Source organism: Salminus brasiliensis, chromosome 8 (genome assembly GCF_030463535.1).
Source record: "Salminus brasiliensis chromosome 8, fSalBra1.hap2, whole genome shotgun sequence".
In the NCBI taxonomy this organism is placed as follows: domain Eukaryota; kingdom Metazoa; phylum Chordata; class Actinopteri; order Characiformes; family Bryconidae; genus Salminus; species Salminus brasiliensis.
In genome coordinates, this window is record NC_132885.1 from 36,796,767 (window position 1) to 36,823,306 (window position 26,540).

Below are 26,540 nucleotides of genomic sequence, written 5' to 3' on the forward strand. Positions count from 1 at the left end.
ACGGCTGCCTTCACAAGGCTGCAGTTATTCTCTAACTTCTAACTGGAATTTTCAGTTCCATCTTAAATCATGCACAAGCTACAGGCAGCAGACCGTCACTGACAGAACTCACTTGTGAAAGGGTTAATTATATGACCGCCCTAATCACAGCAAGAAAATGTGGTTAATTTAACAAAGTTAAATAACAGTTAGATAGAGTCTAGATAGAGTGTAGCTAAACTGTACCTGACTCTCCTCTGTCAGCTCCTTCAGGTGGGTAGATGTTTTAGGAATTGAACTAGATAGTGCCCGCAGAATATGCCACAATGTGGTTCTGGAAATAGATAAACATCTTGACTCCCAGCCTTACTGTTTGGGTAAGTATGAGCCCACTATTAGCAGTGTCACTGAGATTCCTTAAAGTTAAAAGATGGCTAAGAAACTGTGTTCCTGTTTCTGCATCAGTGGTGGCGAAGTCTGACTTAGTAATTGAGAGTTGCCATATTCATCAAAGCACCATTTTTGCACTAGCACAATGAATTCAAAAGCAGATGCAGCGTATCGTCTTCAGTATAAATATTCCGAGACTCTCCGGCATCCTCAAAGACGTGCTCAGCTAAGTAGAGCGACAAAGGCAGCAAAGCCAGCGTTCCATTTTTTGTGATCTTCCCGCTCTTCTTTTGGGTTACAAGCGAGAGAAACTGAACTCTGAGATTTGCTAAGACACAAAAAAGCTTAGAGTCACTGAGCCTCGAGCTATGCCAACTCAAGCAGGCCCCGCTCTTAGGCCACTCCTACTTCTGCTTTTCATCCATCTTAACCCGAGATATTTCACAAAATGAGGAACTTGCCTAATTGCTACATAGCTTCTTCCTGTGCCAAATGTGTGCTACACAATTTCATGCTAATCACCACTTCTTTTTCATTCTTTATGTCAAATTCTTTAAACCTTTCTACTCATCTAAGCTAGGGCTACCAGACCTGGTTATTCTTTTCCACATTCTGCTTTGTAAATGTCTAATCCATTCATATACTTTTATTATCCCTACCCTCCTCATCGCTCATTCAGCAGGCCTTGCTAGATCATTCTCCTTGACATGATAAATGAATCACTGGCTCAGCTATCTCTGACTAATCAGAACATCAAAGCATGTTTCAAATCGAGCGCTAACTCGCGCCCACCCCAGCAAGTTTCAAATCAAGTGGCACAAAACATTCATCAAATAACCATCAAATCAAATAACCAAACCATCAAAATGATCTATCAGATAACCAGTGGCAATGTTCCAAGGAGAAAACTTTCAATGTAAAAATTATTTTATGTTCTAAGACAGCGGTAATTGCTGTGGAATTATCAATTCAATAAGTTCAACAACTATGGAAATTATTTTCTAAATCTATTATAAATAAAACCCAGTATTTGTGCTTTACATTATTTGTGCTCTACAGGCCTCACTGCTTGGGCCCCACAGACTGCCACATGTAATGTAATGTAATGTAATGTAATCTCTCATAGTGATTATGTCAATCCATTTTTTTTATAAATACTAAATATTAGCCGGTGCCTTTGGTTGCTAACAATGATTATTTACACAAATTAACATTGTCTCACCTATCATTAGAAAGACACTGAAGAAAAAAAATTGAAATATAGGAAATTCTTCACAAATCATATGATTTCAAATGGCGTTTCTGCATGTATTAACCCCTTAACAGTCCAATGCTTATTACACACTAAGGTGTATTATTCAGTAACTACAGGGACATCTGTGCAAACTGGTGGGGGTACTACTTGATTATAGGAGTGTATAATAACCTTTTCAGCCTACCAGTTGAATTATTGCTTCATAATACACACCTATATAACAAACCAGAGGGCCCAGTGTCAGAAAGAGTCAGAAATGGTCACATGTCTCTGCATTCAGCACAAGTTGTATTGCATTATATATATATGGAGAGAGACGCTGCACCTAATTTTAGTCAGTATTGCTGTACAAAGTCATTAAAACTTCAAAAGTATCATCAAAATGGCAACTTTACAGGAAAAGAAAAATTAAAAAAATTCATTGTAGAATTTTCCATTGCTTCCTGCATCATAACATTTTGATGACAAAATGTACAGAACAACTACCAGATTCACAATCTAATCTAAAAATTTCATAGGGCAACACTGTCACAATAACCACATCTGCATACAAAGACTAACAATCCAACTAAGCTATGATTGTGTCTCTCGGTCAAGCTAAGCTTTGCCCAGTTTAAACATGTGATCCAGGTCAGAGTTGCTTTTCCAACATTTTCAGGCTTTCTGTACAGTGTGATGAAGATTGAAGATTTATGACACTAGAATAAACACAAATGGCCAAAAGAGAAAGACCCCAACTACTGGGAGAAGAAGAGATCTAGAAGTACTGTACAGATCCCAAAGAAATTAGTCAGCTTATGCCACAGTTTGTTCTGCTGTCATGCATGTCATTACTGCAATGCTTGTGTCTACGTCAAGACTAATTTTGCAAACACTAGACGTTTTAGATCTTGAGGCAGAAGCACTTACGAGATGATGATGGCATTGTCTATGGAGAAGCTGTCTGAAGGAAGCCCCGCAATAGTCCAGCTTCGGATCTTCACAGGCTCTCCCAGAGAGTGCATCAAAGACACATTCTTAGAGCAGGGGATCGTCCTGGCCTTACACAGCTCAATCCACTCATCTCTAGCAATCTGCGGTCACCGCACAAATATAGATAAAGCAGATTTACACCACATACAGTACAGAATATGATCTGTTGTTAGTTGAACACTCAAAATATTGAGTACTACAATGGTATATATTGGCCAATCAGAAGTACTGCAATACAATCAGAAATGTTGGTCTAAATTGACTTAGGAATCCAAGTAACTTTTATCAAGGCATACAGAGCAGTTAACATTAACCTTTAACCTTAAGATACACATAAAACATAACTACTAATCAAATAACCTTTAACAACATGTACAGTGGCATGCAAATGTTTAGGCACCCCTGGTATTTACGGTGAATAGTTAATAGTGAATAGAAGATAAACTGATCTCCTGAAGGCATAAAGTTAAAGCTTTAACTTTTCAATGTTTTAAGCAAGATTAGTGTATTATTTATTTTATTACAATTTTCAGCTTTATAAATATTCTGAACCCCTTACACCTTGTCCCAATAATCAGTAGTCTTGGGCTTCTCTATGAAGCTGTCTAGCACTCTGAATATTAAAATAACTGATGCTCACAAAGCGTGAGAAGGCGTGAATATATGGAGAAGTAGATAGCAAAAGAAGTTTTAGGTCAATCAAACAAGACCAATTTCAATAGTTCAACAAACTAATATAGCAATTGCTTTCTCCAAGTGCAGCACAAAATGCCACTTTTAATGATGACTGCAGTCTCCGAATTATTCAACCCTTTCATGACTAGTGTCTTAGTACTTAAAGCACCCTTCTGCTGTTATGACCTGCTGTAAATGTGATGGCATAGCTAGACACCAACTTCTGGCAGCGTTCCTGAGGAATCTTAGCCCATTCCTGTTGAGCAGTGGCCTTCAGTTTACTAATATTTTTAGGTTTATGTTCTGCAACCAGCTTCTTTAAATCCCACCAAAGGTTTTCTGTGGGGTTGAAGCCAGTCCAGAATTTTCCAGACCTTCTGAAACTCAAGCCTTGGTGGACTTTAAGGCACACTTGGCATCATTGTCTAATTGGAAGGTCCTATAATGCCCAAGCTTCAACTTCCTCACGGAAGGCATGTAGTTTTCTGATACTTGATTGACTCCATCTTGCCGTACACATGCTGATCAAATCAGCAAATCAGCCCCAGAGCAACACAGACACACCAGGCAAGGTGCTTTTTTCAGTGCATGCTTTATTCTTCGCCTTCCAAACGTACCACTGATTCCAAAATGTTTTAACATTCGCTTCACTGCTCCACAGAACAAAATCCCAAAACCTCTGTGGCTTTTTATATGGTTTTGAGCAGATTGGAGACGGCTTTTCCTTTGCTTTTGGGTCAGTAGAGGTGTACAAGCATGAAGACCTTGAAAAAGAGCACTTGGACAAACTAAATTCTCAGTGCCTGCTGCCACCAAATCTTGCTGTAGGTTTTTTGTAGTCACTTGAGGGTTTTTGAACATCTGTCTCTTTAGGAATCTGGTGGCAGGTAGTGTTAGCTTCCTTATCCTGCTATGTCCAGGTAGCATAGTCAGACATAGTTCTCTCAATGTGCAAACAATGCTTCCAACTGTGTCTCCAGAAACATTCAGTGCCTTTGCAATCTCTTGTTACCTTTTCCTTGTTTGTGCATGACACTGATCTCTCTGAACTCTCTTGATCTAGCCATATTTCTAACATGCAATCAAAGGTCACACTCAACAAACTTCTAGCCAGTCTAGGTTTTATTTCAATCATCTAATGAAGCCCTCAATTAACCCAAGATGGATTCTATTCAGGGGGCTGAATAACTCTAAGAGTGCAGTAGTCATTAAAAGCTGCATTCTGTGTTGGATTTGGAGAAAGCGCTTGTTATATTAGTTGTATTGAGCTTTTAAATTGGTCTTGTTTGATTGGTTTATTGCAAATAGACAAAGTTTTGCTAATAAACCTAATTTGCTAATAAACCTAACTGCATGACCTTCATGGAAAGTCGTCAGATGAAACCATTGCACTGTGTCCTCAACAAAAAAATTGTGTATTACTTTACTTGGATGTTCCATTATAGATGCCTCAAAGATGCTCATTTGACTTTCAACTAACCTTCAACTGAATATGTATTACATGCATCTAACCCTAACCTGAACCTTAACCTTACCCGTAAATTAACCCTAAATCGTAACCCCAAAAGGATTTTTTTAATTTTAGGCGCAGGGTTACATTCAACAGACAATCATTTACATTCAGCTTGGAGTTGTCAGGCGAATCCAAGTAAAGTACCCACAAATGATCAAAGGAATTTCATGAAAAGAACATCTCTCCAACTGTTAAGAATGGGTTTATGTTGTAGCCAGTGGAACAGTGAACAACTCACTGCTAGAGGTAAAGATTACCTCTCGGGTATCTTTCACTTGCTTTGCTCTTCACAGAAACAGATATTTTGACCAAAACTCCTGCATTGTATATGATCTTCAAAACTGCTTGAAAAGTTAGATGTCCACAGACTTTTGACAGACACTGCATGGGATACTTCAGCAATATCACAGTAAAAGCAGATGCTGTGACCTCTGCACAACTGCTTCTACTTCACTATACCATCAAATTGGGATGTTTAGATGGCTTTCTTTTTGTGCTGTATAAAATAACGGCTTTGTACACACATGAATGGTACACTGCATTCCAGGAGCCTCTGTGGTGGCTATTACAGAAGGACCCTCTGCAGTAAAAGATATTGCTTTCTCAGTGGAGAAAATGATGAAGTTGAAACACTCGCGTCTCCTCAGAACCACCGCTTCAAGTTCGCAACATTATCTCCCAGCATGGTCCCAAATATTTTCCCTGGGTTCATTCATTTTTCATGGCGGTTGGCTGATAAAAATAGACAACTGGAGGCGTGCATGCCAATAATATCAGCGGAGGGAGTGCAAAGGCATTTTAATATTGCTCCGCGTGTGGCTCATAAAAAACGATTAGGTTAAATATTTAGAAACGTGGGGTCTGCTCCGTTGTGGTCACGTCAAAAAAAGAAAAAAGCGCAGAGAAGGAAATGAAATGAAGAAGCAGACAGCGAGGTGTCCCACTCATGATTTTTCGACTGACAAACAAACATGTGGATGCATTTTGTTTGTGTGTGTGTGTGTGTGTGTATGTACATTCTGTTTTACTCTTTGTGTGGAAAACAAGTAATAATAATGACAGGAACATATAATACTACAGTAATACATGGTCCAATGGAGCCCTAATAAAACAGCAACAGATAATTGGGTATATTTGTTTATATTTGTGTGCATTTGGTTGGGGACATTTTACATAAATGTAGCTTTAACTTGAAAAATTACACATTTCACTTTAGAAATTCTGTCTTGAGCCTGTAAGGTCACACTGTTGGGTCATTTCCACCGTGCTGGGTAGTTTTCGGATAGCACTAGTTTGGTCACTTTGTCATAATAACAACCAAGCCAATGGGCCGTTTTTGAAACCACAGAAGCATCTAAAGAAGCCCTTTACAGCAGAGGTGGTAACACTGCTTCTCATCAGGCAAAGGCACAATTGACTGACAACTAACTCTGTGGAAGTAAAACATCCATAAAATTGTATATATTAATAATTAAGATAGAATATGTGTTTTATTTCAAGTAAAAACTGCAGAATAAATAGAATTTTTGAGCTAACATTAGCCTATGAATTAATTAATTTAATACTTTTCATTTTTAATTTTTTTTTCTGTTAGGAATCCTATAATACTTAAACAGGTGTATTTATCTTAAGTTTATATTAAGAATTAAAATGAACAAAAAAATTGTGTGGTAAACTCAACTTTTTGAGTGTTGTCAAAATTGACATTCTAACTTTGTAGAATCTAATTTTGTAGAATTCTATTAAAAGGGTGCATTCTGGGAGATAAAGAGGTTCTGGGAGATCTTTAAGAGGTTAAAATGTTTAATTTTAGCTTCATTAGTATTCCTTGAGGCTTCGTTAAATTTTAAGCATTTTATTCTTATTGTGTCTCTTCATTTCCTATTGTTTTTTACTTTTTGATAAGTATATGTCAAAATGTGAAATATGTAATAAATGGACTGATAGAAATGCCCCAAAATGACTTTAATTAACTAAATATTTTTACACTCTTTTATTAAAGGCTAAGAAGTTTATTTTGTTATGTTAAATTATTGCATTGTGTTTTTGTGTTTTTCTTAACTAGTTTATCCCATAGTGCCACCCTAAAAAAGACACTGGATTACTGATTTGTGATCCTAAACTATGGAATAAGTGCATGTACATGCTATAGGATGATGCAGTACATCATACAGTATAATACTACTGTTAGTTTTATCATCCAGTGTTTAGGTTGTGTGTTTGGGTAGTCTTATACAAAGTCTTATACAAAGTTTAGGCACCCTTGGTTAAATACAAGAGTGTAAGTAAGTCCTCTACAGATCCTCCAAAGGAAACAACCATAAATCTAGCAATTTCCTTCCTATGTTAGACACAATTCCTTTTAATTACACCAACACATTTGAATGCATTTTGCTTAAAATGTTTTTGCTAATATGTTAAACTTAACAGTAATTAAAAGTGTGCTGTTGTGAGGATGTGAACTTTATTTTACATGAACTTTAACCAGGATGCCCAACCTCTTGCATAAGACTGCATATGTGTGTGAGGGCTGGGATGTGATTCATTTCCCCACTTGCTAATTCGCAGCAGGTCAGAGCCACTGATCAAAACAACTATAAGATGTTTACCAAGCAGTGCACTTTTTCCTAATGCAGAAACAGACTTTGCCACTTTAGTACTTGAGAACTTTCTTTGAATATGGGTGAGCTTGGCAAAGTGTTTGGATTTAATTGGAACCTCAGGGCTTCTCGTCTGACACGAAATTAGATGTAAAATAATTGGCTTTAATATTGCAGAAACTGGATGGCACGAGTTGACCATGACGCCAAATAAGTGGCTCATTTGCACATTTCTGGAGAGCTGTGTGGAATAACGTTTGGCTCAAGCAGAAATATCATAAGGAACAGTTGGTAGGACGTGCCAGAGCCAATAAGACAAATTACGACCCATGAAATTCATGACTTTCTTGAGCTTTTGAAGCATAACATAGCTGACTCATATAGTCACTTTGTCAAAATGCACTGATTTCATTAATAAATTTGTTTAAGACGTTCACAAAGACTTTTAGTGATTTGGTGTGAAACTTATGCCTGACCCACACTCCAGGATAATCGGGCTAATTCTGAGGCTTGATCTTAAATGATAAATGATTTTCCCAGATTATCCTATAGTGTCAATAACTCAATCTTAAGCCCTCTTCTCCCAGGGCAGCCATCCCGATCTTGAATAGGTTTTATATTTCAGACTGTCCTGTAGTGTGGGATGGATTTTGCCACACACAGATATAAAAATAATGGACCATTTTCCTCAATAACAAAATGACCAAGTCTAATATTTTTGTTTTATTTGCTTGATTTGGTTCCCTTTATCTACTTGTCTAATTTTAAAGCGTTCCCAGCTATCCCAACTTTCCAGCAAACTGTAGCTGTCTTCAAACCTACCACTAGTGCTCTCTCTTTCATCCATTTTAACAAATGCAAATAAGAAGATACACTAAATATAACACTGAGCTTCATTGAGGAGAAGTTCTCTAAGGTTAAGTTCACACTTCGATGTGCACAAAAACTATTACATTTTTTTAAATAAAAATATAAGCATTTTTTTGAGCAAATTAATTCTTACTGCCCATATTAACAGCTTTTAAATCCACAAATGTACAAGGTGCCTACATTACTTTCTTCCTCTTGGATTTTTCTGTGTAATGTTGAAAATGTGTGATGTTGAATACAGGGCAGATCATGTAGTGTGGGCACCTTGATGACTAATGGTGATCAAGTACTGAAAAAGTTATGAAAAATGTCATTATGTGTGGGTCTCACGTTTTCAATATTGGTTAATTTTTTTTTAAATCCTGTAGTGCAGACCAGACAATACAGAGAAAAAAATGATCACAGTGGTGGTGAATGGAACCAGATGTCTGAAAAATGTAATACTGCTCAAAGCTACATCACAGAATATTATTACACATAAGTGGTTATGGGGTTCAGGTTTTATCGCAGTTTTAAAATAAGTTTTTGACTAAAAATGCATTTTATAAATAATGTCCCAATTTGGTTGCCACCCATATGGAGCGCCCACTAGCACTAGCAATACCCCCGACACCAGGAGGGTAAGGACTTAAGCATTTCTCCTCCAATACATGTGAAGCCAGCCAGCGCCTCTGAAAACTGATATGCGCCGGTTTTGATTTTAGAGTGATGAGGGGAGAGCACAGGCAGTTGTGCTCTCTCGGACTCTGGACACTGATGGCAAAAGTGCCATGGCTCAGGATTTGAACTTGTGACCCGTGGAGCACTATTATGCAACATTACACTGCTGAGCCACTCAGAAACCCAAAGAAAAAAACACTTCAAGCATGGTTAGTCCCTTCTGCACATGTATGTGTATATACAGTGAACAGTAACTAGAGGTGAAATGCCCTAAGGAATGTGCCCCCTTCAGGTATATGTACTTATGTGTGTAAATACAGATGAACAGAAGAATAATTAGCCCATTTCTGCTCTGGCAGTGGATTTACATAATCAAGACAAAATCAATAATCTTACTCAGGGTTGGGGAACAGGGGGCGGGAGTCCAGCACAGTTTGGTGATTCATCTGCTCTAGCACAACAGAAAAACTTGGTAATTAGCTAATGAGTGTGCCTGAGCACAAACTGTGTGGAAATCCAATCCTCCAGGACCAGGATCCACTGATTCAGTGGATAATATTATTTTCAAAACTTTCACATATTACAGTCCTTAATAAAATCGTTCAGTCAACCGTTCAATAATACAATGATTCATTGTGTAAAAAACGTACAAACCTGTTTTTCTTTACAGTGGTGCTGATAATATAGCAATTTTATATTAACTATCCAAACCCACCAGTGAACCAGTGATGGTGGATCAGCCAATATATCCATAGACATTTTATACAAAAATCTTCTATCTTTAGAAGTATTATCACTTTGGACGTCTGATTGCATTCACCACCACTGTGAACAATCCTGACTCTATGTTTCTTTAGAGTGATGCATCTCACCCTTCCATTCTTAACCCTCCTGTTATGTGGAGGGTCAAATTGATCTGTTTTAAAATACAGGAAAATAGTTTGGATTATTTTTGGAGGATGAAACTTTTGTCTGTTGGGTTTAATCAGTATAAACATGTGAATGGAAAATGACTCATTTTATGGATTTCCAATCATCCCCCACCTTTACATGCAGGAACATAACTGCTATTCCTTACAGTTAAACATAACATTAAACATCAAGGCGGGCTGAATACTTTGTGTGTGTGTTGATGTTATATTAATGTAAATTATGCAGAAAGTTTCGATTTATGCAGATTACTGTATGGGGGAAATTCCCCTTTACAATAATCAAATGAGGATGGTGTGTTAATGTAACATCACTAAAAAGGGATGAATATTTCTACATAGGCTACTATAGCAACAATAATTATCCACATGGAAGCCTGTGTGGGTTTGTGTGCACCTGTCTGTAACTAGATGTGAAAGCCCCTAGGTAGGCCACTATAGCAGCTGATATGAGGATATCTCCAGTCAGGTTGTTGTAGAGCTCGCCCAGGTTCAGCGCAGTTTCACTCCAGCGTGTTTTCTCTCCCCCTAGACCACCAATCAGCTGCTCCGCCCGATCCAGCTTCTTACTGCACAACTCCACCTAGAAACAAGAGTTTATACAAAAGTTTTTTGTGTACGATTCTATGATGGATAAAAACACCTAAATAACAGCCTTCTAGGCCTTCAGAGCAGTCTGGGAGACCATGTCAAGCAAGTTCTGTTCCCTTTTTTAGTGATCAAACACAAGCCATTATGTCTGCTTTTAAACTTCTACAATGGATCCACTGTGTTTCAGCATCTACAATTAGCATGTTATTCTAAAACATCACACAGGTGTGGTAACAATAGGCACTTTCCCCTCTTATTGTCTTTACTGACATGCATTAACAGATAGTAACCGTTAATGAGAAAAATAAGAAAGTTTTACAATAATATTAATTTCTTGGCCATCACTTGTATTCACAAAATTGGTCCCACCCTCGGAAATTAGAAAGGTACTTGTTGATTTCCCTGTCACTTCCTAATTGTATTGGTAGTTAATTTGGGGCTCCTGGGGGCATAACTAATAGGAGAGCTTGCTGGGCTGCATCTAAGTAGATACCACAGAAAAGAGCCTGATTGGGTAATCCTTTGTTTACATCCTTTTTCAGTTATGTAAAACAAAACCACAGACCATTATTGTTTTGTAATTTGGATACACACAGGGCATCCTATTTGCAATTGTAGGTTAGTGAGTGTCCATTTTGCAGTTTTTGGTATGTTTAGCTGTTTAGTGTGAAGTATTGTTTTTACACTGCTGTTGTCAAGTTAATTAGTAAGATGTGTTATTCAAATATGTCTATCTTGAGTATTTTGGCAGAATTGTTAGCAACTTTAGAGAGTGGCCACAAACACAGCGTTTTTCACTTAAATATAATCTAACTAGATCGTCCCCAAAAATCTAATATGGTTTGATTACTGTTAAAATATTTTCATTGTGTATATATATATATGTGTGTGTGTAGTACCAATTTAAAAGAAGGTAAATCTCCCAGCGAAGAATAAGTCACAATTGTTACCATGGTTTTCCCACAACATGAATCAGGGTAAAACGATAGTAACACGTACGCTCAATGGATTGCTGTCTTTGCAATTGCAAACTGTTAAACTGTTAAACCTGTGCAGCTCAAAAGCTGACTTTGTCTTCACTAGTAGCCCACTCTAATAGACAAAACATATATATTTAAAAACAGCCCCAAAACTCACTTATACCTGTACCAATTAAAAAGAAGGTAAATCTCCCAGCGAAGATTGTTTGTGCAAGCAACTCTGCATAGTAGAAAGGTGCACCACCCTCTTTACTCAGCTAAGCTTGCATGCTGGTTCTCAGTTCATGTGGTGGTTTTGATTTGCCTGCCTTACCATAATTTGAGCAATTCTCTCTTTCAGATCTCCACAGTTCTGATCTCCACAGGTCTCCTGAACTGCCACTTATTAATAACAATCCACACTTTAAGAAGCGCAAGCTGAAAACAATTGGCTATCCTCTAATTATATTATAGCGTTCCCCTTCATTGTGGGTATCAACAACTTTTGCTTTTAAACATATGCAATGTCGTCTTTTCAACATCCCCTGGATGGGTCTTGCCCTGATGTTTTTTTTGACAGCAAGTGTTTCTATGTGTTCAAATATGTTGAAAAAGACTAAAGGTATTCATGGGGTAATTGTTTTTACAATTAGGACAATTGCTCAATGCTGTGATGCATTGAGCAAAGTGAGCTGTTACCAAATCCTTCCTATTATGCTGAAGCATTTTCCCCCTGCAGATCAAAAGAAGTTAAAACACTTTAAATGGAGAAGAGGGAGCTGAATAATAGCGTAAACGCTGCCCCCTCCAACCTTGCAAAAGAACATTCAAAAGGTAGCAGTCTGGGGGAAGTTTCCGAGTTTGTCCCAGTGCATGCGAGTGCCTGGATGTTCGACATGCTTGGGAGAGCATGGCATAAACAATTTTCCCCATTTGAAGAGGGAAAAACAGACAACCTGAAAAAATAAACACGTCGAGATGAGAGACGAGGGGAACAGGAGGTTGGGGAAAAAAAGGTAACATGAAAGGCAGTGAAATAGGGCAGAAAAAGACAGAAGGCCCTGGTGGTGGTTACCCAAACACCTGACAGCCAGCCTCCGTAGACAAATGAGAACACTGTGTGTGTTGGGAGCGTGTGCGTATACGCAGAGGGTGGGTACGAAACAAGAGCTTCAGTTTTCCGACTTCAAAGCCTGAGCGGCGAGACGCACTGAAGGAAAGTAAACACAAAGAAGAAAGAAGACAAAACGTAAGAAAGTGTGGGGGAAGGGGGCTTTGAATCTTTTGAAGACCAAAATACGAACTAAACATCTCCGAAAGAAAGGATTGTAAACAAAGCTCAGACACAAAAAGCGGAGACCGCTGAAAGGGCGGAATCTGTCGTCAATTAAATAGCGCTCACAAACGCGCCAAATGGGAACAGGTGATTGCCAACTGAACCTATGTGACATTTGTTGTCTTTTGTCTCTGTAGACCATAGAGGGGGAAAAAGAAGCACCACACACCGCACAATGTTGGAAAACAACCTGCGCAGCTGCAAAAGAGAAATGCCAAACAGGAAGAATGGTGATTATGCAATCAGTGATGCTAATAACCAAGGCGGACCTGGTAGGCTTTGCAAACAGTGTGGAACATAAACAACATACAGTCAAAAGAAAAAGTCAGAAAAATGGAAAAAGAACATCCAGAGAAGCCGTATTTAAAGGTGTTTATTTAAATGTTTGCAGCTAATACACTATGGCGGTGGCAGTGTTCACCAGTGGCCTTCTCTAGACTAGATCTCCAATAGATCTCAATCCGATTGAACAGAGAACTTAAATAAATAGTAAGATTAAAGTTTATTTTTGTTCATGAAGTTTAAATTGTTTCACAGTAATGTACTAACTAAAATAGTTCTGGCATCCACAGATGATGGTATTTTACTGTAAATTGTAGGACACTTTAGCCCTTTATAGGTTATCTGCAAATTTATAGATTAACAAACTATCTGGTGACATTTAATTGATTATCAACAAGGTTTGGGTTAGGTTTAGGGCCAGAGTGAGGTTTAGGTTGTGGGTTAAAATTAAGCTTAGGGTGGGGATTAGATATTTAGGTTAATGCAAGTTAAAAGAAATGTATTGTACCTACAAAACATCTTTGCAAATATCCAATTATCCAAGTGTTACATTACATTTTACATCACGTTAGTTTATGCACTGCTCTCATTTGCCGACAGTCACTGCGATCCAACAAACTTTCTGAACTGTGCTCTGGACTAACCAACCTTGTGGGTTTGCTCTAGGTCTTGTGAGATTCTAGACTAATTAATAAGCCACAAGTGGCCATGTGTTACCATGGTTTTCTCACAACATGAATCAGGGTAAAACGATAGTAACACGTACCCTCAAGTGGATTGCTGTTTTTATAAACTGTTAAACTGTTAAAAAACCTGGGCACATAGCAGAATGAAATTCAGAGCTAAAGAACCATCTGAAACTTCATATATTAGCAGGTGTGTGGAAATGAGATGATGGTTCATTCAGTGTTTGGTCCATTTAGATGTCTTTGGTTCATATTAAATGACTTAAGGAGATATAGACGTCCATGATATCAAGGGGAAACCCAACCGCCCCTCAGCTGGTTGCCTCAGGTACCCAGCCTCACACTGATATGATGCAGGGAGGGAACGAGCCAGCCACCCACCCAGAGAGAGCAAGGCCAATTGCACTCTCTTGTGCTCTGGCTGCTGGCAGCATGACCCAGGATTGAACCAGCGATCCTCGTGTCATAGTGTAGATCTGCATGGCCCTTTTAAACTTCAGATAACACCACATACTGATTTTACTAAATAGCCTATAGTTTCCCTTTTTTGTATACTCCAAGGGCCAGCTTCCCCTCCTGCCTAGACTAAAACTCTTTTGTAGAGGTTATGGTTACCATGACGTTTAAGGTGTACTTCCACCATCTTTTAATTGTCTAACTTTATCACTTATTATTTTCATTTAATTATTTAACTGTTCTGGGTTAACTGTGTCTCACTGTGTGTGATCACCCAGAGGTTATACTTTTGAGACTTAGAAACCTTGGGTGGAACCCTCACTCTGAGGTTAATGCCACTGTCGCCCTTGGTTTGGTCACTAGGGCTATGGATCCAGATCTCTGTAAAGCAGCTTGGTGACATGGCAGTTGCCAAAAGTGCTGTCCAAATACATTTTGGCTTGACTTGACGGAGATGGACATCTTACGAGGCCCTGGTCAGCTTATTTTGTCTGCCAGATTTGAATGGCAGTATTCTTACTTGTTCTACTGCACTGCACAACAGAGCAATTGTTCCAGGGTCTTGTTAAAACAAACAAGTTTGCTAAATTAAAGACTTACTTAAGTGGAGGTATGGAGCCAAATTTAGTTGTGATTGGTGGAAAAAGTAAAAGTTATTTTGGTTGTGTGTGTGGTGTAAAGCTCTGCTACCTGACCAAGGCCCGATAGGATCAGACAAAATATCAGGTTTCAGCTCCATTTGATTTATTTTCCCTCATTTTTCTCCTGCCTTCTCCCTATGCGTTTCTCTCTTTCTTATCATTCTTTCCTTCTTAGACTTCACTTTCATGCCTGTACAGAGACCTCTAGTGTGGTTTAGGGGGTGGCACTGGTCCTCATACAAAGACAAATTGGCATAGTTCTGAGAAGTTTCATTTTACACTCAGATGAATTTGGTAATATTTTAAATAACAAAAATAAATGAAAATGCACTGGAATGTGACCTAGAGAAAAATAAAACTGCCTTGCGCATTTTGTAACAAGTGCTACGAAGGCTAACATGAAATGTTAAGAAGTAAACAAAACTTTTATTGAGAGTTTAATTGACAAAAAATTACAAATGTTCAATTTCACACTTGGGTCCGACTGAAATCTTCCCAACTTAAAGAGCAAATCTTCACAAATCATCCACATCCACAAAGTTTATTGCATCAGCGGCATGTTGTCTTTCAGCTTACTTACTTTAACCGAAAAAATATGCTGACATAATATATTCTGTTTATGTGGAAATGATGTACCCAAGTAAATTCAATGCATTGCTTTTGTTAGCGCAGCAGAAGAATTTGGACCAAAACTGTGGCTCTTTCATTTTACTTGTTTCCTCATCTGCACCCCAGAATTCCCCCCTCAATCTGAATAGCAACGTTTGAACGATGCGCCCACTGACCTGATTCTCCAGGTCCGCCTTTTTGTTCTTGTTTGCCTCCAGGGTCTCCTGTAGCTTGGCAAGTTTCTCCTGGACTTCCTTCAAAGCAGCCTGCTTCTTCTGGAGGCTGTCCATAGCCACCTTCAGCTCTCCCTCCGCCTGAGCCAGTTTCTCTTTCTTGGGGGCCACTATTTTAGCAACCCTGATAGTGAGGGAGTGAGAGAGAGGTAAACACACACAAAGGGGAATGTTCACCCTCTTTACAAGACCTTGCTGGCTCTGTTGAATGCGCCATGATTCAACAAAGTGTATTGTATTTATACAATGCATGGTATTTTACAAAGTTTACTTTGTATTTATACATTTTAGGCTTATTAAAATGATTAACCCCCCATTGCAATTCAGATTTATTAGCAAAATTGACAAACTTTCAGCTGTTGCATTAAAGTCAAACCAGAACAATTTAAATAGCCCAACACAACTAATGCAACACAACTAAGTGCTTTCTCTAAATTCAACACAAAATGCCACTTTCAATAACCACTGCAGTCTTAGATTTAATTTTATTACTTAAATATTATATACCTTTGGGACAGAATCCCTCTAATCGGGTAGCAAATCAAGGGCTTCATTAGTTGCACCAAGTATTCTTGAAATGCGTCACTTCAAATACCTGGACTGGTTGACTGGGGTTTGTTACTGTGACATTTGATAGCATGTTCTACATTGCTCAAACACTCTAAATAAGCCACAGAGGTTGTGGGATTCTGTTCTGTGGAGCAGTGAAGGAAATTGGTTCAGGCCTATGGATCAGTGGTATGTTAGGAGGAGGAAGAATGAGGCATACACTGAAAAGAACACCCTACAGGACAGTGGCTCAGTGATGCTCTGGGGCTGCTTTGCTTTCTTTGGGACTGGAAAACTTGCAGCGTGGGAGGGCTAGATGGGTTCAATAAAAAATCAGGAAATCCTAGGAGAAAGCATCAAGCCTTCTGTGAGGAAGCTGAAGCTCAGGCATTATTGGACCTTCCAACAGGACAATGATCCCAAACATACCTCAAGGTTCACCAAAGCTTGATTTCAGAAGAATGTTTCTTAATGTTTCCTAAGTGGCTGTCATAGTTGCCTGACTTGATCCCCACAGAAAATCTTTGATGGGATTTGTAGAAGGTGGTTGCAGCACACCCTTAAGATTCTTCAGGAACACTGCCAGACATTCGTGTTTGGCAATGACAACAAAAGAATGCTCTACTAGTTACTAAAGGCGCTCGCCATGAAGAGGTTGAATAATTCTGAGACTGCAGTCATCATAAATATCATTTTTTAGATACTAAATAGCTCTGTTTGGTAAAAGTCCAATAGTTCTAATTGAAGTAGTTCCATATGTGTTATGTCATAGTTTAATATCTTTACTGTTGTTCTAAAATATGGAATATTATCCCACAGTTAAATCAGACCTCGCAATGCGGTTGACTGAGAGGCATTCTAGGAGTGCCACTCAGTACCCCAATCAAATATCTGTATCAGTCTGCCTAATTTTAAACTTTAACTCATCTAGCCAAGTTTAAAGTAACAGTAATTTTTTTTTTACTGCAATAAAATACAACGCAAGCCCAAAGAATGATCAATCCACCTGTTAATCAGTTAAAGTGTTCTTTTCATGAAATTCTGGACCCCTTTTTCAATTATACTTTTGCCCATTATGACCAAAATTTTAACTTCATGAACTCACAGGACTTGTTTGTAAAAGGCTTACAACTTTAGATGTTACTTTCAAGATTTCTGATGCAAAATTTTGTGGTGAGGTGATTTTTCCTTCTTTCATAATCTTTCATAAAGATTATATTTGTATAGGAGTTGCTGAACAATAGAATAGTGCACCACCACTCAAGTTTGTTTTGCAGTTTTACAGGAATTTTGGATTTGAATTTGCCTTTGTAGCAATCCCACAATAAGTTTGCTTGTCTTTTTTTCTTAATTGCATTACTAAATACGGAAACGACTATCTGAAAATGCTTTGTTGTCTTTTAGCCTTCGCCTGCTTGAGGGCATCAGTTATTGTTATTTTCAGAGTGTTAAGCAGCTGCTTAGAGAAGCCCATGTATGCTGATTGTTGGGACAATGTCAGAGGAGTATTTATATAGTTATATACTGCCTTGAATAGCTTTTACATTTGCATTTCCTTTACAGTGAGTTAAACTTAGGATACAATGATATAACTGTTCACTAAGTGTACAAACGCTTCACATGTCTTGACTCTCTTAAACTCACTTGTCATAGGAGTCCATTGCGCAGACCCATTTGCAGAGGCCCTCAGCAGCAGTAGAGGCTGTTCGAATCTTCTCAGGCACAAAGTCAGGATTGGTGATGTATTTGTTGCGGATGATGGCCATGTAGGCCGGAGGGATGTTGTCTTTGTTGTATTCATGTAGACTCTGCAGAAACTTCATGTCTCCCAAAAGCTTCTTGGCTGGGCCCCAGAAGTCCTCCACCTTTTTGCTAGAACCAGATGGATCAGGAATCCGGTCTGGTTTGATGCCCTTTAGGATGCAGATGGCCTCCATCACTAGTTTGACTCCAGCTGGAGGACTCTTCATGGACTTTACCACTGTGATGTCCTACAAAAGGGGACCATATTGTAACAATCAGTGCTTTTTATATGCTGAACTGTGGTAATGTTAAATGTTAAATGTACATTTCTATGTTACCATGTTAATGAACTCATGTTATATGCTGGAAGTAGGTTGCAAAGCAGATTTTATGATTGGCAAAAAAGAGTGCATTTGGGTGTGGCCTATTTCCTGTAGATTTTTGCCACTGCCGGTAGACCCATATGACTGTATGCTTCAATACACCTGCAAATTAAGCTGCTTTCTTCACCTTTTGGCCTTTGGAATGCCCAAATTCAATTACTCCTTTTTCCAGACAATAACATCTGCCTTGCAACCCGTTTTCCACACATTAAACAAAACATTCACTGCACTACCACCTCCTCTCAATCTATGAATCCCGTCGCACCCCCCTATATATTTATCAGTGGTATTGTATTGTTACTGAAAAAGAAACACAGTGCAACCAACAATAAAGGAAGCTTTGTGCATCTTTTACATAGGGTGATAGAAACACAGAAGCTCCAGTTCTATAAGCTGATATTGGTTGAATGTGGTTGATATGTTAAGTTAAACTAACAAGGAAATGCTCATTAATTAAAAAAAAAACATTTTGAAAAGCTAGATGGCCCCAAAACATCTAATAATCAGTCTATTTAAGCGTACAAGTGTGTGTTTCTTTACCTGTGGGGTAAGTGTATTGAGCGCAGCCAGAGCTGACTCCAGGATGGGGAGTGCTACAGCCAGGTCTGCATCACATTCATCTTTGATGGCCTTGGCAGCCATGGCCTGCTCGTTGGCCACTGCTTCATCCCCCCGCACCACTGTTTCCGTCTTGGCCACCTCAACGGACTCATGCTCGATCACCACCATCATCTCATCCACCTCTTTGCTAGCCACACGGAGCTGAGGCTGAAGGGCCTCCAGCTCCACCTGCATGGTGGCTACCTGGGCAGAGGCTGACTGCAGTTTCTCCAGGCCCACCTCGTAGCGTTGCTTCAGCTTCATCACCTCACTGCCAAAAACAAGGTGGTAGAATATCAATGTCACTGATCAATGCTGTTGTTTCTATCGTTGCTGTAAAGATCAGTTGCATAGATAACAACAAATGTAAGAAGGAAGATGCTATATTAGAATGTGTGTGTGTGTGATAGTGTAGATTAGCACTAACATAAGGAATCAAACCCACCCACACTCTAACAACTAACACTCTACAGACAACCAACAAGAAATTATACAGTCAGTTCTGAAGACTGAAAAGCTTACGCTCTCCTGCGTTTCAGCAGAACTTTAAAGGTGGAGATGAGCTCCAGGTAGGAGGTGGGTGTGACATAGTTGTAGCGCTGCAGCTCGGAGAGGAAGCGTGCTGAGAGATTGATGGTGGAGGTATGGAAGCTCTGACACATGTCGATGCAGCCGGCGCGAGTGTCATCCGTCATCTCAATATCCTCCAAGAATCTAGATGCCACAGCCTGCAGAGCATCCTCAGGCCAGCTCTTAATGGAAAAAAACACAAAGAAGGGGGTAAACCAGCAGTGGTCTCAAGTCTGGTCTCCATTCAAACATATCATAATTGTTAAGCAACTTTCCAGCAGGTAAAAGTGAGTTTCCATCAACTACAGCTATGTGCAAAATCCTGAAGATGTTATGCTTGGTGTATATGGAGTCGCTTTTCCCCTGTGTGGTGTGTGCACCATTGAGGCAAAACATTATGACCACTCACAGATGATGGGAATAATGTTCATTATCTCCTAACAATTATGCATGTTAGGTTCTGGAATATATTAGACAGTAAAATTAGGCAAGTTGTTTCTTGTAGTGGATGTGTTGGATGTAGAAGAAATGGATAGGAATGGAGACCTGAGCGACTCTGACGAAGGTCCAATCATTATGGCCAGATCACTGGGTCAGAGCATCTCCAAAGCCAGAACCAGATTTGGCCTCTGAAGGTTCTCTGAAACAGCAAGGCTTGTGGGGTGCTGATGATAAAGCACTAAAGGTGCTGCCCTGGCCTCCAAATTCAATGTAGGGATTTGAACCTTTTTTAGTCTTAAGGTTAAGCAGTTTTGACAGCCTTTGTTCAGCTGTGCATGGTTATACCCCTAACTGTCCAGAGAAAAATGATTCATTTTATGAGGGCTGTGGTCACTGACCCACCATTCACTGCTCAAACACTCGAGGTTTAAACAAGCAGATAAACACCATGTTTAGATTGTGTGTTTTAGAAAAAACGTGCTAGACAGGATCAGATTTGGATACCTGTATTCAGTGTATTTTTTTTAAACTAAGAAGGATAACAGGCATCTCTGAAAAACAAATATGGTTCTGACCTGGAACCAATCTATGGTGCAGCAGTTGATAAGTGCAGGGAAACGTCGCAGACGACCTCTGAAGGTGTCTCCTATTGGACTCATTGCCAAGACCACATGCAGCTGGCTGCGACAGCGCTCAAGGAACATGTTAAAAAGTGCCAGTGGGCTTCCATCCGTCTGCTTCTCCCGCTCCCGCTGGCGATCCAGGACTCGCATGCGCTCGCAGATCTCCTGCTTTTCATCCACAGCAAAGAGGTTGGGCACCTCCCCTGTGTTGAGCAGGTTGCTTACATCTTCCAAGAAGGATTCCATCTTGATCTGGGTGTCAGTGAAGAGGAAGACGCCATGGGTGTCACCGGACGTGGATTTGCGCAGGATGAGCTTGAGATCTTCTCGCCACTCTGCCACGCCGTAACTTTTTGAGATCTCCACCTGGAAGAGCTCTGCCTCTGCCATGTGGGCAGCCAGACGAGTGAGGGACTGTCGGCCGCTGCCTCCAACACCCACCAGGAGCGCGTGGCCACGAGGCTGCTTGAGGACGCGGGAGATCCTGCAGACATGCTCGATGGCGAATCGGAAGAGCACCAGGTTCATGGGTGCCTTACTGATGTTGTTGAACTCCTCAAGGTGGGACTCCACTACCTGGCGCAGCTGGTCTAGGTCACCCACCTCACGGTAGCTGCGGTCTTCACCCTTGGGGTCGTGAAAGTCGCAGAACATGAGGCTGCGAAGGTCGTCTTCAGTCACATGGCCATCGGAGTCGAAATCCAGATGCTTGAAAAGCTGGTGGAAGTTCTCCTTTAGGTGGGATTGGCAGACTTCCTGCAAGAATTCCACCATCCAGGTTTGGTCAGACAGGTGGACCAAACGATCGTAATAAACCCTCTGCACCTGATGCAATAAAGGTACCACGTCAGAAATTTTCAGAGTGCTTAACCCTTACTAAATTCACGTTATTGCTTCTGATTGTTAGGTATTACTGTTGCTTGGTATACTATTACATTTGAACTAAATCACAACGTCCATATAAAGACACACAATGACTCATAACTGATGCATCTAAGAATGTCACTCAATTTTGCTTGTATAACAAGCCTGCAGTCAAGCCAAACACCAGTGTTGTACAGCCTTTTGAACTGTGGTTGAGTCTGAGCATTACCTCATGCACCCAAAGCCGTTTAATAGCTTTAGGGTCATCTGCAGTCTCTGGACGAGATAAGCAAACGCCTTGGATGACACGGGAGAAATCTCGCAGGTTAAAGAGATAGTGGGATTTGGCTGGGGTGGGCAGCAAGTTCTTAGTGGCTTCCTGATACACTGCCATTGTAGCAACAACAATCTGAGATGTAAGGCTGGCAAATGGTGTTGGAAAGGGAAATCTGAAAACAAGTACAATTAAAAGCATATTTTGGGAGATTATCTAAAGCATTAATGGAACACAGAATGCAAAAAAGTCCCTATTAGAATGTGAACTTAATTCCTACTAGCATTGGCTACCCCACAAAAAGTCACTGTCTATTCTTGTCTAATCTGGTGCTCGTGAACTCATCATATGATCACACGACACATATCACATTGCATAACTATGGCAACTAAGCACAGTAGTAATTATTAGTTGTGACTAGCATTGAGAGAACACAAAAAAACATTGCATCTGTATACATTTACCGTATGGTCAAGTGCCAGTTCAAGATCCTGGAGAAGATTGTGCACATAGTTTTGTCATCAAATTCATTAATTGTCACTGTGTTAAAATGACGAAGGAAGCGAGGTGTCACTGGGTTCCTCCCACCACCTGAACATAACAGAGCAACAGCAGGACACGGACTATTAGAGAATCAGGTTTTCACGTTTTCAGAGACCCTGCTGATTGATCATGGTACAGACAGAACTGTGTTGGGCTACAGCCAGAACGGGACAGAACTTTGTCAGGCTCCAGTCTACAGACTTGGATAGAGTTTTGCTGGAATACACTCAGAGTGGGACATTAGTTTGTTTGACTGCAATGACACTGCAATGAGAAGTTTGTCACTCAGCAGTCAGACTGGGATAGAATTTTGTCAGGCTACGGTCAGACTGGGACTAATATTTGTCTGGTTATGGTCAGACTGGAACAGAATTTTGTTGAGCTATGGTCAGACCGGGACAGAATTTTGTCAGGCTACGGTCAGCCTGGGACAGATATTTGTCTGGTTACAGTCAGACTGAGACTGAAGACAGTCAAAATGGGAATAAAATTGGTCTGGCCTTATTCAGGATGGGGCATCATTTTGTCAGATTATGGTCAAGTTGGGAGAGAATTTTATCTGCATGACAAAATTCAGTACTGATCAAAAAGTCTAACACATGCTCACCAGGAGGCCCCATGGCACACATGATTTGGATATCCACCAGGTTGATCATGGAGCAGTCCTTCAAGTCATACCAGTTCCAGTGATCCAGCCACTGACGCAGAAGCTCTACAGGTGGCTGTGCCCCATACGTCTCCCTGGCCGGCATGTTCACATCATCTACAAACACCACCTTCAGAGCAAAAGTCCACATATTTTATACCTATATTCCAGGAAACGTGAAGCATGAAAATATTGTTTGTTCTTTAGCTTTAAACATTCATTTTACTCCATACTTCGGTGAATGGCATAGTTTAGATGAACACAAAGGTAGATGCATGTTATAGCAGACATATCAATACAAGCTACAGTCATTGGTATTATGTAGATACAGGTTTGCTTATCATTTTGCTTATTCAACATTGATGGTACAAAATTAGAATAGACCTACACTGATACAGGCCACCATTGAAGCTTCTGGAATTTTAAATTAAAACAGTGCTTTTTAATTAGGTTGTATTAAAATGGATGACAGTAGCACACCGTTTTCCTTCCCAGAGGTGGACCAAACACTCCTTTTCGTCTCTTGTCCAGCTTGGACATGATGATGTTCTGTGTTTGAGCAGCTGTGGTTTGGGCTGAGAAGTTGATTAGCAGAGGGCTGTAGGCGTCCTTGTTTAGACGATTCAATAAGAAGTCCTGTGGAGTGTAGATGATGTTTAATTAAAGTCATAGACAGCTGTTCAAAGCCCTAAATCTATAGACATACATATATATCTTCTACTATCAGAAACTCTCATCTTGTAATTCTATGTACTTCTGTGGACCAGCAACAAGACACTGACCAGGGTAGATTATCCTCAACACTGATAAGGTAGTGCTAAAATGCGTCTTTACACATATTGTGGAGGCTGCTAGTTGCAACCATAAGTGGCCCTGTGGTCAGAAAGTACTAAAACAAAGCTGTGCATCAACAGATGGTCTATTCTCTCAACAACAGAAGGAAGGATAATACAGCAGCCGATGAGTGTAGATATGTCATAAAACCTAGAGAAAGCACATGTGGTGTGCTGGACTGGAATATTTTGCATTAAACATGCATATGAATGACTTACAATGAAAACGTGGTTCAGTTGGTAAAAGAACCTTTTTGCAGCATATTTCAAAGATCATTTGACAAGCGTTTAGCTGCAATTAGCTCCAAAATGCCCAGGAAATACATATTAATGAGAGACACGCAGCTTTGAAACACCAGCTGACACGGTATTTACAAGTTCTTGTAGTTGCCCTTGAAGAACAAACAGTAATAACACATAACAGCTATTGACAACCCACACTTTTCAGGGTTCAAATGGGCGAGGGCCAATAAGCACAAATGTATGCATGTCTTCAGAGGGAATCATTTGAAAACCAAATGTATTTCCGAACTCTTGTATTTTTCGAATGCTTGGAACAGGTTGTAGGAAGTTCAGCATGCGACACAGTGTCTCTTTAATCACTTGAAGGCCGCTGAAAGCACCCTCGTCTGACAAATGACGTGATTTCACATTCGCCTCCTCAACCAGAGCAACAAAGTCATCCGCACCTGCGAGGCGATTCAGCTGCTGGAAAAGAAGCATGGCACTTATTTTTTATAAGTCTTGTCTTGCAGCCTTCGACTCATTTTTAACCAGCGCTTAATGCAAATGGGACACTTTAAATAGATTAACAGCAAAACCCTCAGTTCTGTGTGTGAATGAATGAATTAGAGTAGGATAAGAGAGAATGGGATGTGGAATGTGGGCGAACAATACTGAGAGTGTGCTGATTTAAAATCGCTGTGAAAAGCATTACGGAGCATTTATTAGGGATGTGAACTGATGTGGGGAGAAAGTGCCATCTACCCACCCTGGAGAGAGCAAGGTCAATTGTGCTCTCTCGGGCCCTGGCTGCTGATGGCTAGCAGCATGTGGGGTGGGGTGGTGGAGGCACTATTATGACATGAGCATCACTGGTGCTCATTAATAAACTTATAGAAGATAGAAGTAGCAGTATGATAAGCAAAAGCAACTTAAGGATGCTCTTATGGACAAAAATATTCTTAAATATTCTTAAATGGCCATGTGTCAGCCATGTGACCACAACCCCATGGGAGCAGCTTTTCACTTACTGAAGACAAAACTGAAGACAGAAAGATCCACAAACAAGCAACAGCTGAAGGCAGCTGCAACAAAAGCCGGAGGAAACTCAATATGTGGTCATATTTAGGTCCTAATGCTGAGGATTTGCAGACAGATGTGAAAAATAGATACATAATTTATATATATTTTTTATGACTGCCTGATGTCGCATTTACATGTTACCGGAACATCTGTGCCTTTTCTTCCCATATGCCGGGTGATCTTAGCCAGTGGTTTATGCTAAAAATGGTTAAAACCCTTGCTAATATGTGTAATTGTTTATTATTATGTTGGCTTTGTGTTTGCAATTTTGTTGTACATAAACTGTTAAGACTGGGCTTCTACTATGAACCATAGGTTAGGACAATTGAACTGTGAAAGAAATTCTGTATTTTCATACTGTATTTGCATAATGCTAACTGTCGGAATTTATAGCACCATTATGTAGACTTTTTATCAGCAGCTATAAAATTGTTGTGATGCTCCACTAATGCCTCTATCATTCCTCGGCACACTGCTAACTGCACTAGGTCACTTTAGTGAAGTGGACAGGACAACTGTCATTTTCGTGTCAAAACCTGTAATATTGCTCTATTGTAACAATCCAAATTTTTCTTTTACTCTCAGTGATGGTTCTATATCTTGTACCAATTCTTGCATAATGCTTCTTTAAGATTTCATTATTTCTTAGCTGTATTAAAGGTAAAGGTGCACGTATTTGTCACTGTACAGTGTACACTGTACAGCGAAATGTGTCCTCCGCATTTAACCCATCTGGTGGTGAACACACACTCACACACACGTGTTAGGGGCAGTGAGTACACACACACACCCAGAGCGGTGGGCAGCCAACTCCAGCGCCCGGGGAGCAGAGAGGGTAAAGGGCCTTGCTCAAGGACCCAACAGTGGCAGCTTGCCGAGCCCGGGAATCGAACCCACAACCCTGTTATCGATATCCCGGCGCTCTAACCGCTGAGCCACCACTGCCCCATCACCAGTGCAAAACTAAACAAGCAGAATTTACACACCAAATACGGTCTGTGGAGATACGATTTTAGGCATTCCGACTTTTTCTAAGGCATGCAGGTGTTGTAGTCAGTCCTGGCGAAAAAGAGGAGAGATCACTGCCCTCTGAGCTGCGCCTCAAAAAGCATTGGTCTGAAACGCACCCCGTCCCATTTCATTCACTCAAGCTGAGCTACTTACAAATGCACTTTGCCTCCCAGTGCATCTGAGGCGGTCTTGTGCATGTAGCTGTTAATCTATAGTGAGTGGGGGCATAGCAGGAGGGGAGTTGGTAGCTACTGTGTGAGGTTGTGTGTATGTGCATGTGTGCATGAGAGTGTGTGTGTGGGTAAAATATGAGCATAACGAGGCGGGTAATGGATGAGGCTGTTAGGGTGATGGATCTCCAGCTGGCTGCCTCGCTCCCTGCGCACTCCACCAAAAATAGGAGCGCTCCAATGGCGGGATGGAGGCACGGAGGGTGATGCAGCAGGGAGGGCGTGGAGGCGCGGCAGGTCGCCATCCGTCTCGGCCCGTCAGATCGTTTATCACGAGCTGCTGACACGC

The 26,540-nt window shown here is 40.3% G+C and overlaps 1 protein-coding gene across 1 annotated transcript in view; it reads right to left on the minus strand.

Moving 5' to 3' along the window:
* The window catches only part of dnah7 (dynein, axonemal, heavy chain 7), a 160,696-nt gene that overhangs the window by 46,954 nt on the left and 87,202 nt on the right, over positions 1–26,540 (minus strand). The window contains exons 37-47 of the mRNA XM_072686501.1: positions 23,353–23,508; positions 22,834–23,002; positions 22,148–22,274; positions 21,639–21,858; positions 20,498–21,370; positions 19,434–19,663; positions 18,852–19,182; positions 17,830–18,176; positions 15,580–15,760; positions 10,241–10,426; positions 2,534–2,697 (exon numbers count right to left, since the gene is read on the minus strand). Of these exons, the coding sequence (XP_072542602.1) occupies positions 2,534–2,697; positions 10,241–10,426; positions 15,580–15,760; positions 17,830–18,176; positions 18,852–19,182; positions 19,434–19,663; positions 20,498–21,370; positions 21,639–21,858; positions 22,148–22,274; positions 22,834–23,002; positions 23,353–23,508 (2,984 nt within the window). The remainder of the gene's footprint in view (positions 1–2,533; positions 2,698–10,240; positions 10,427–15,579; positions 15,761–17,829; positions 18,177–18,851; positions 19,183–19,433; positions 19,664–20,497; positions 21,371–21,638; positions 21,859–22,147; positions 22,275–22,833; positions 23,003–23,352; positions 23,509–26,540) is intronic.